Raw genomic sequence first — 10,476 nt, forward strand, 5'->3', positions numbered from 1 at the left:
AAATAGTAAATAGTAAATAGTAATTATGAAGAGTAAAAAAGAATAAAATATTGAATAGAAAAATAGGATGGTAATATTTGGTGGCAACAAGGTTTGGTTGGCAAAGTGTGAGAAAGAGAGTGTGAGACGGACTATACTCTATATATGTCCAACAACAAACCACTCACTCTCTCAATTTCCAATCTGCCACACTCCCCATTTTTGGTCACTTTCTGTTACATTTTTTCATTATTTTTGGTTTCTCTTTAGTTTTACCTATATTCTCTCCTCTCATTTTCTATATTTTTCCTATCCCTCCTCACTTATCTATAAATAAACACTACCAAAACCATTCACAAATCACACTTACTCTTTTATTATTACTATCTCTCCCTTTTTCTCTCTATATATATAAATAACCACTCCTTTCTCTTCTACCTCCTAACCCCTCTCTTTCTCTTTCTATTTCTTTGTTGCTGGTGTAAGATAACCAAATCCAAATCCAAATCAACATCAACATAACATGGAAACACCCCCTGAACAACAACAACAACAACAACAACAAGTTTCTTTAGGCTCTAAAGAACACACAAATATCATAAAAGGAAAAAGAACCAAAAGGGTAAGACCACAATCTCCTATTCCTTTCTCAATCACAGCAAATTCATCAACTGCAGAGGGAGATGGAGAAAGAGAAGATTTTTACAATGGTGATGATGTTGTCAACAACAACAACAACAACAACAATACCTCTCCAACAACTTCTTATGTAACAGGATTAATACAAGAGAGTAGTATGATTGATGAAGAACATGACATGGCAAATTGTTTGATCCTATTAGCACAAGGACAATCAAGGGAATTATCATCACCAAAAAACACAACAACTGAGGAAGATGGTGGAATGAACTACACAAAATACAGCAGTAGAAAATTCATGGAAGCTGCTAGTTTGGATTCAGGAAGAGCAGGTTACTATGTTTATGAATGCAAAACATGTAACAGAACATTCCCTTCATTTCAAGCACTTGGTGGACACAGAGCAAGTCATAAAAAGCCTAAAGCTTTGCCAATTGCTCAAGACAGAAAGCAACCATTTTTTGATGATGAAGAATTTCAATTCAAAACCAACAATAATCATAAATCAATTTCTCTTCAATTCAATAAGGGAAATGTGAATAACAACAATAAGTCTAAGGTTCATGAGTGTTCCATTTGTGGTTCTGAATTCACATCTGGACAAGCTCTTGGTGGTCATATGAGGCGTCACCGCGCTCCCGTTGGGACTTCTTCTGCAAACACCACACTTTCATTGACACCAATGTCTTTGGTTCATGAAGATCATGCTAGAAAGAGAAGAAATGTTTTGTCTTTGGATTTGGATCTTAATCTTCCTGCACCTGAAGATGATCAAAGAGAATCGAAGTTTGCCTTCGGAAACAAGCAACAGCAACAACAACAACAACACCAGCAGCAACAACAACAACAACAGCAACAAAGTCTTGTCTTTTCTGCACCAGCTTTGGTGGATTGTCATTACTGACAAATTCCACAAGATGATCACCAAATTCAGATTGCATTCAATTTTAGAAATTATTACAGTTGTTGTATGATCTTATTATTTTACATTATTATTCTTTTCATTCTTTATCAACTTGAACAAGCACCTGATAATTTTTATGAATTCAGTTGTTTATTGAAGATTTTTTTTTTTTTTAATTTGTTCTCTGAAAAGTCCTCCACTCATGTATAGCTCATGTTGGGTATTTTTTTTTTTATAAATATTTTTTTGTTTTTCTCATTTTTCTGTGCCAAAGAATGTGATGATGTATTATGACTGAAGAGAGAAAGAGAGGCAAAAGGGGTATTTGGTACTATGTTAAAAATGTTTTGTTTAAGTTTCATTGTTTTGTTGTGTACAAGAAAGCATGCTTCTTCTTCTCTCTCTCTCACAAAGTGTGTTCCCTCATATTGGTCATGAAGATGGAATAAAAGTATGAAAAGCCAGTAAGTAACTGCTGTTTCCACATGAATCCTCATGCTGTCTTTTTTCTCCTTTACCAATATCTTAACATTAAAAAAATATTGATGTTTAAATTGGATAAGTAAAAGATAGGGACCAGGTCTCTGATAATGTCTGAAAAATATAAAAAGTACCAATTTGGTTTTTTAAAAATCTCACGTATTAATCAAATAATTCTTCTTAGAATAATTTTCAGAGACTTTTTAGTTCATAATTTATATCAGAAATTTTTAAGCACTAAATTCATACTTTTCATTTGTGAGAGACCAAGTAGGTTTATGTGTTTTTTCTCAAGAGTTTTAATGTTTTAAATTGTGCAATTGCAGATATTGTGATTGTTACAATGTGTATTGCACTTTGTTGAGCATTTGAGGCTTGAATAATTTCTATTTAGTATCAAGTATTATAATTTATTACTTATTTTATAATTCAAATTCTCCTATTTGTTTTATTATGAACTCTTTAAAACATGTATTATTTTTTATATACTCTCTAAATTTATTATAAAAATAAAAAAGAAAAATAAAAAAATAATTTGTGTGAAAACTACATAGTCTATTGTTGTAACCTAATGGAGTTTGATACAACCATTGCTCTAATAGCGTTGCTGGGTGTCCTGTAATTTTTATACGATTTATAATTACAGTACAATTGTGATCTAACGCGTTTAGAAACACTGATTCAACTGCAATATTACATACGCATCATTTGATATAGTGTATGTTTGGTTTCAAAATTTTTTGAGTGGTTAAAATCAATTTTGAATTTGTAAAATTGATGTTTGGATGTTGTCGAGTTGAATTGATTATGTCTCTAAAATTGATTTAAATTTGATGTTAGAATTTGTAATTTTTGAGTACAAATATAATTTTTACACTAAAATTTATTGTTAAATTTACTTTTACGTGAACATATTCAAATATAAATTATTTTACATTCATGTTACTTTTAACAACAAACTAGCCGGCAACGTTTTAAAACCCGATAATATTACTTTTACTCTTAAAAAGGTTACTGTTCATCCAGTTTTGTTATTTTATCGATTTTGTGCATCTCTGTGCTAGTTAATTGCCTACTCATTACACCTTATAAGCAACTCAAGAAATCATATAGTAATTCGTTATTCACAACTCTAAAATTTCCTCAAACTTGGTATAGATGTATACAGCTAATAAATGTCAAAATTAGAAAAGACAATTCCAAAAAGAAAAGTAACAAATGCAATTCTATTGAATTAAGCTATTACATCATCACATAACTAAACAGCAAAGGATTTCGAATTATACTATTCTTTACTTTAAGATGAAGTGAAAAAATAGAGAGGCGTTGAAGAAAACCGAGTTGCACTACAAATATAGATTTACACTCAACCTATTATTAGTAGGGTCATTGTATTTTATAGTATGTTTATAATTAATGAACATTAACAACCAAAGTTTTTTTTTAGTATAAGAAGTCAAAAGTCTAAATGCAACTTGAGCTGTTATTAGTCTTATAACTTTTAAGATATTGAGTCTAAATTAGTCATTAGTATTATTTTGATTAATAATTTTTTCTTTTTTAATTTTTTTTAATTTACTAAAAAATAGTAAAATAAAATAAATATGATTAAAAAAGAAAGAGGGGTTGCACGGGTGAGACAAGTAAAGTAATTGTCAAATTGAGTAGGTTGCTAATTCAAGGGTTCACTTACCAATTCATTGTTAAATGGTCATGAAAAGATGAGAGAGAGTGAAATTGGATCAAATTTTTTTAGAAGAAATTGTTTGGTAAAAAACAAATGGAATTAAATGGATTCAAATTAACTTAAACTTGGTTTAGTAGTTTTCTTATTAGAGGTAAATTTAGTTACTAGTATTAAAAAGATAGATGAATGACTTTTTTATTTTGAAATAATTAAAGTTAACGTTGACTGTGGATTAAAGTTGAAGTCTAACTAGAACCCCAAAAAAAATGAAGTCTAAATTTCAGTGACAAATTTAATTGGTGTCATGTGGTCCACTTGATTCATCAAGAATACACAATACTACTAGACACGAAACGATGTCGTTTAGACGAATATAAGCAACAAATACTCTTGTTTTATTTAAAAGAATACATTCATTCATATTTATTGGTTTATACTATCATATTTTCCAAAAAAAAAAGTCTAAATATCATTCATTATTCAAATATTTTTAATAATTTAATAATTATAATTGTTTTATAATGTAAAAAAAATTTATACTAATAATATATATAAATTATTTATAAAAAAAATCTATATATTAAATTAAAACAACTCTAACATCAGATTTTCTAAAACACGTTTTCTCACATTTATTAAAATATATATAAGTCTCATTAAATTACGTAAATTTTATATAAAATTAATAAAATTTTAGATTTTAATAATGAAATATATTATTTTGAAAAATGTGTATTATTAGCATTATTCTTTAAAATAATTAGAAAAGCCTCTATGGTGCCATTAAAGAGCTTGCTTGTGTAGCTACTGGCATAGTTGCATAGAGAAATGCTTTGTGTTGAAGTAGTCTATGCCTTTAGATTATACTAGACAGTAGTTTAGGTTATACGCAGAGTATACGCAATACATGAAACTTTAATATACCTTGCCTCTACCCCACACTTTACCTCTTTTATCTGTTTCTTCAAGGCGTACGTCTAATGTCACACTTCAAATGCTAATTACTGGACACTTCTCAATTATTCAACCATAAAGTTTTTGTAGATGTAAATTCTTTTATACGGATCATAATCATTGACGTAATTTTAAAGATAATTATAATAAAAGATAAATAATTTTAATAATTTAATTGTTATTTGTTATAATTGATTGTTAGAGTAATATGATATATAAATTAAATCATGCTTTTTAATAAGTATAATCACATATAGTTTATTATTTAAATCATATAATAAAGTTACTAACACACTCTTTAATTTATATTTTTTAATATATTTTATTTGATTAGTTAAAATTTACATGAGTCTTAGTAAATTTATATGGGACCTACGTGATTTAGTTGAACATATGTGAATACTAACCAATCAAATAAAATGTATATTAAAAAGTATATTATTAACATTTTTCAAAATCTTAATAAACAACTCTTTATACCGACACAATATATAAATTAAATCTTATTTTTAGTAAGTATAATCACGAATTGGTCATGTTTGTTGATAATCTTTAATTTATGAATTGTGTTTGTTCTAATATATGAAGTGTCAATAAGGTAAAATTGTTATCTCCGGCATATTTTATTTCTTTTTTCTAATCATTTTTATTCTCGGTTATAGATTTCTATGGTTGATTGTCATGTAGGGGGTGTTCATAGGTACGAAGAAACTCGGTTATTCAACTCAATAGTTTGGGTCTAACTCAAATTAATCAATTTAAGACCAATTATGTTCAATTTGGATAACGGATTTAATATTTTGAACCTGCGAATTCAACTCATTGACGTAATATATATATATATATATATATATTCTAATGATGAATAGTTAAAATTTAGTTATTGGATTATATTTGAAAATTTGTTACTAATTTAAGTGTTCTATTGTGTTTGTGGATGTATTTTAAGTATTAAATAATATGATGTAACATAATTTTATTATTTTTTAGATGTTAAAATATTTAAATTTAATAACTTTTTTTCTCTTTATAATCCGCAAACTCAAATAAAATTAATCACCTTGGGTATTAGGTTTCAACTCATTTACACTGTATTAACATGCTAAAAATTCATTGTCAGTTAGGTTTAGGTATTTCCGGTTAGGAAAGCTTGTGGAGAAAATCATCAAAAACAGATATCAAGTGTCACTTTGATTTCATTGGAAGTATAGGCTTAACATAGTTGCAATTTTGTTGATATAAGACCAAAGAGAAGGGGCAGGGGAGCAAAAGTTGCAATAGCAATAACTTATAAGTTGATATAATTCAGTCTAGTGAGAGTGGACGGACAGTAAATGGAAACATCATTATTTAATTATTTAATCATATAAATTGAGAGGACTATACATGATTGAAAGGGGAATGAATTAAGTTGTAAAAAGTGTTTGCTAGTAATCACATGCCAATCAAGACGACCTTGCAATTGCTTGATGGTGACACTAAAACATGCATCCTTTTCTACCCTTTATGTTGTTAAAGCAACATCCATAAAGTGTGTCCAAAAATTGATATTGCAAACCTTAATTTTCTTGTATACAATGAAAGCTAACCAATGTTGTTACCTAACTATATAGCTTTCATAATTAATTTGTTGTAAAACAAGATAAAGAATCTAGGGAATTGCTTTCATTCTTGATGTTACAATTTGCATATCTTCTATCTCCTTAATAAAGGTGCACACCTTAATGGAAACCAATACAGAGGAAACATATGGCAGTGGTGATCATAGCAATTAGAGACCTATTATTAAATTTTACAAAGGAAAAAACACAGAATAACTCATATTAGCTTATAAAAATTTCACATAAATTATGTCACAACTCAAAACAAGTAAATAATATACCTTGTTGTATGTGAATTGTATGCCTTAGATGATGGGGGTGGTGGTGACACTAAGGGAGCAGGAGGTGGAGGTGAAGATGGAGCTGAAGGTTGAAATTTACCTATAAAACTCAAGAGTTTAATTTCTATAAACTAGTGTAAAAAAATTTATACGGTGAACAAATCATGATTTTCATATGCATGATTTATGATTAGTTATAATTATTTGACAATGTAAAAATCTTAACAATGAGGGTGTCTATGAATGAAATCTTAACATCAATACCATAATCCTTGTTTGTTTTCATCATTGTTTAAGAATGAAAGTTTGAAAAGAAATAGAGAAACTAGTAGAAGAAAAGAAACTTTCCAAATGAACTATATAACTAACTAACCACACAAGAGGAGATTCTGTGGAGGGGGTCTCTCTTTGGCAGGGTTAGGATCAGGATCATAAACCCTGACATAAAGCTCTTGACCTAAATACCAGCTTTGCAAATTCTGTGATCTCAAGTTCCACATTCCTGGATTGTCAGGGTATACATAAACTGCACTCCACCCTCCAGGAAACACTTGCACAGTAGACCTAGCTACAGGATCAAAAAGGTTATAACTTGACCTTGACTCTTCTTTCCATTCTCCTTCTCCCAATCTATTAACAAACATTGGTAATGGTAAGAATCATTTTGTTGTAACTTGCAACTGGAATCTAAATAGAGTAAACACAACAATATAACGAAACAAAACAGATGTTCAGCTAATTGTGTCTGCGTCTCCCAGAGTATTATGTTTTGTGGCTATAATGAGAAAAACTCAAGTTCCACATTAAAAAAATTTAAGGTCTAAAAAGAGTTTATCATTTTGGAAAGTCTGTTATACATGAATATATAGATAATTAAAGTGAAGAAAAAAGCCATTAGTATATGACTTGTCATACCATAAACTCAAGTTCATATTAAATCCTATATATGTCAATGAATCTATAGACAATATTACAATATGTACTAATTACATTTTTGAATATCCAAATTTTGTCACATGTAGTACACAAGATAGACAAAGTTTGACAGTGACACAAATCTTTAAACTAAGCAAATTGTTTGGTATATTCAAATGTTATACTTACCCAACAACAAAGAAGCTATATCCATCCAAATGCCAAGCATCAATGGTGGTTAGAGTGTTCTTAAGCACTATCTCTGCCCACCCTTTATGTACTGCACTAGCTACAAAAACATCTCGCACAGCGATAACATTCGAAGCGTTCTTTGAATAAGCATCAAGTTGATATACTCCAGAACTATTGGAAAAATGATCAGCTAGCTTCAGTGGTGTATCTGGGGTCAAGTATGACACATTGTTGACAGTGTAGCGAGGTGATCGATCAATTGTTGCTGTTGATGCTTGTAGAATCAAAGTCTGAGATATTGTCACATTTGTTACATTGAAGGTTCCTTGTGGATTAGGCCTTGCAGCACCAGTTGTCAAATTCCACCTTCAAATTAAATAGATCCATAATGTGAATGTTTGAAATTTTCTATATGATTGGATTAATTTTTCTTAACTGTTTAGAACCATTGCTATTGCTAACATCACAGTATGATGACATTAGAAGTTCTGTGATATGCTATTGAAAAGACATAAGGCATAGAATTTTTTTTATAAAGAGTAACATTTCTTATCTTACAAGTTAGTTTTGTAAGGATCAGTTCGGCCCAATATAATGAATCTAATATGTGTAATTACCTAATGGAATTAGCTTGGCTGATGGAGAATTCCAAATCAAATGGATCTGGACCACTTGGGAGAGACCCATTAGCCTGTGTTGTGGAATTATCATAATGAAGCATAGCAATACCAACAAGACTGTTGTTTTGTGTAGCATTACTCATTTTAGGAGAGGCAACTATATAGTAATCAGCAGCATTTTGATTAGCTGTGACAAGAACTGAGTAGGATTGGCCTACATGAACATCAAGAGACTCCAAATTTATTTGATTCACATAAGATCCTTCAGTTTCAACCAAAAGCAATTGATGATTTTGAATTCTGAAATTGAAGCTCCACGCTGTCCCTACATTTGATATCCTAAGCAAATATGTTTTGCCTTTGATACATTATCATAAAGGAGTTAAATATTAATGGAATGAAATTATAAAGTCACTAACACTTTTGTAAACTTCTTACCTTGTGTAACTTTGAAAGTCTCATATGATTTTGAAAAAAGATTCATATATGGCCCTTTTCCATTTATTAACATCCAACTTGGGGAAACAATATCCATACTGTCCAACCTTGACCTAATATCCTAGTTGAAATTATATAAAATAGAATTAGAAAATCCAAAATAAATAGTATAAACAAATAACTAATGTGATAATTTAAAGGTAGAACTGATCATGCCATGGTGTGAATCAAATGTCACATGATAAGAAAGTAAGCAACTACCTTGTAGCTACTATTGTACCAGTCACCAATTAAAAGATCAAACTCAGCTTCAGGTTTTGGAAAAGGAACACTTATCACCGAGCGATTATTAACTCGAATCGGACCGAACCCTCCACCAGCTTTAAGGAAATTGATTGAAGGAAAGTAGAAGAAAGTGCCAATCTGGTCTTTGGTTTCAAAAACATAAGTCCAATTTGTTCCAGGTTGGATGGGACAGTTTGTACCAGATACTCCATCTTGCCATGAATTTAATCTTTGTTGTATGCCATTCCTACAACAGAGCCATCATAATTCTGCGTGATTAGTTCATAACCCTGGTTCTAAAATCGTTTGACTTTAATTAGAACTACTTCTAAAGTGACACGTATGATTGGTTATGATTTGTTTACAGTGTAAAACTTTTTACACTTACGGTGTATCAAAATAAAACTCTTTCTTATACCATGTAAACTGGTATATTTAGTTTTACAACTTTACATCAAGAAAGTGCATGAATATTATTGAGAAAGAAAGAAGGAAAGCAGCATATACCATGTAAATAGCAAGGGTTCATCCAAATCATTGAAAACATTAACATGAATATGATCATTTGTAGTTGCATTTATAAGGGGTCCAGGGAACATGCCATTGATTGTTATAACCTGTCAATCAATTCAGCAATGAGATTAGCCAGCAAATGTGTGTGAAATGAAATTAGACAAAAAATTGAAAAATGAATAGATTAAAGGCTACAATATCTACACCGGTTGATCTGAAGACACTGGCTTAATATTGAAGTCCAAGGAAACGCGCCAATCAAGGAATATATCAGCACTAGTAGCTATTGTAACAAAGAGTACTAGCAGCACAATTGAACATGTAACAAATTTCATTTGAAGACCAGAAGAAGCCATTGAGACAAGACCTTAACTTCTTCTTTTGGATGTGAATGTGACTACCATTGCCTCTTAGTTGTTAAGATCATTTTAAGGACTGGACCTTAAATGCTTACATAGCTTTGGATTTATCAATTGCTAAGTGAAAGGAAGAAAAGTACAAGAAGTTCGGTTAAATTCATAGAGTGCAGCCGGCCAACCAACACAAGACCTCAAATTTGGACTAATGTTGGATTTTTCTTATTCTTTCATTGAAAATTACCGTAGCACCATGTTTACTCATTTTAATCATTTTTCTGACTTTTTTATCAGATTCTAACTTTCAAAAGTGTAAAATTGAGTAAAGTACATTATCAGATCCTAACTTCTGTTAATGTATAATTGAGTAAAATACATTATCAGATCTTAACTTCCGATAATGTATTTGGAGTGGATAAACAAAACACTGGGGCAGGGGAGTAAATTTCCTCTTAAATAATATGTTTGCAAATATAGTTTAAAAATATATAATGATTTAGCCAATGAAAATACATAACATATTCATGATAGAATGAGAATATGTTTTCAATTTATATATGTCTTTGATAGATTAGACACCAAGTGTTTAACTTTAAAAAGAAAAATTAGATATAATCTGGGTCAAAACCTTC

The 10,476-nt window shown here is 30.0% G+C and overlaps 2 protein-coding genes across 3 annotated transcripts; one reads left to right on the plus strand and one right to left on the minus strand.

Moving 5' to 3' along the window:
* The first annotated feature begins 193 nt into the window (after nucleotides 1-193).
* LOC101495649 (uncharacterized) lies at nucleotides 194-1,694 on the plus strand. Its single transcript, XM_012714592.3, has one exon. The coding sequence runs from the start codon at nucleotides 503-505 to the stop codon at nucleotides 1,520-1,522; it is 1,020 nt and encodes a 339-aa protein (XP_012570046.1). The 5' UTR covers nucleotides 194-502; the 3' UTR covers nucleotides 1,523-1,694.
* Nucleotides 1,695-5,971: 4,277 nt separating this feature from the next.
* On the minus strand, nucleotides 5,972-10,043 carry LOC101498163 (monocopper oxidase-like protein SKU5). 2 transcript variants are annotated; one of them, XM_004496072.4, is made up of 9 exons: nucleotides 9,695-10,043; nucleotides 9,483-9,592; nucleotides 8,952-9,222; nucleotides 8,691-8,811; nucleotides 8,250-8,610; nucleotides 7,630-7,998; nucleotides 6,899-7,155; nucleotides 6,526-6,625; nucleotides 5,972-6,422 (listed from the first exon to the last, which is right to left on the minus strand). In XM_004496072.4, exons 1-9 carry the CDS (start codon nucleotides 9,842-9,844, stop codon nucleotides 6,365-6,367), a joined length of 1,797 nt encoding a protein of 598 aa, XP_004496129.1. In that variant the 5' UTR covers nucleotides 9,845-10,043; the 3' UTR covers nucleotides 5,972-6,364. The 2 variants fall into 2 exon arrangements, with proteins under 2 accessions (XP_004496129.1, XP_073224111.1); XM_073368010.1 differs by lacking the exons at nucleotides 5,972-6,422; nucleotides 6,526-6,625 and having other exon boundaries at nucleotides 6,894-7,155.
* Nucleotides 10,044-10,476: the final 433 nt, after the last annotated feature.

This window comes from Cicer arietinum, chromosome 4 (genome assembly GCF_000331145.2).
Source record: "Cicer arietinum cultivar CDC Frontier isolate Library 1 chromosome 4, Cicar.CDCFrontier_v2.0, whole genome shotgun sequence".
Lineage (NCBI taxonomy): Eukaryota > Viridiplantae > Streptophyta > Magnoliopsida > Fabales > Fabaceae > Cicer > Cicer arietinum.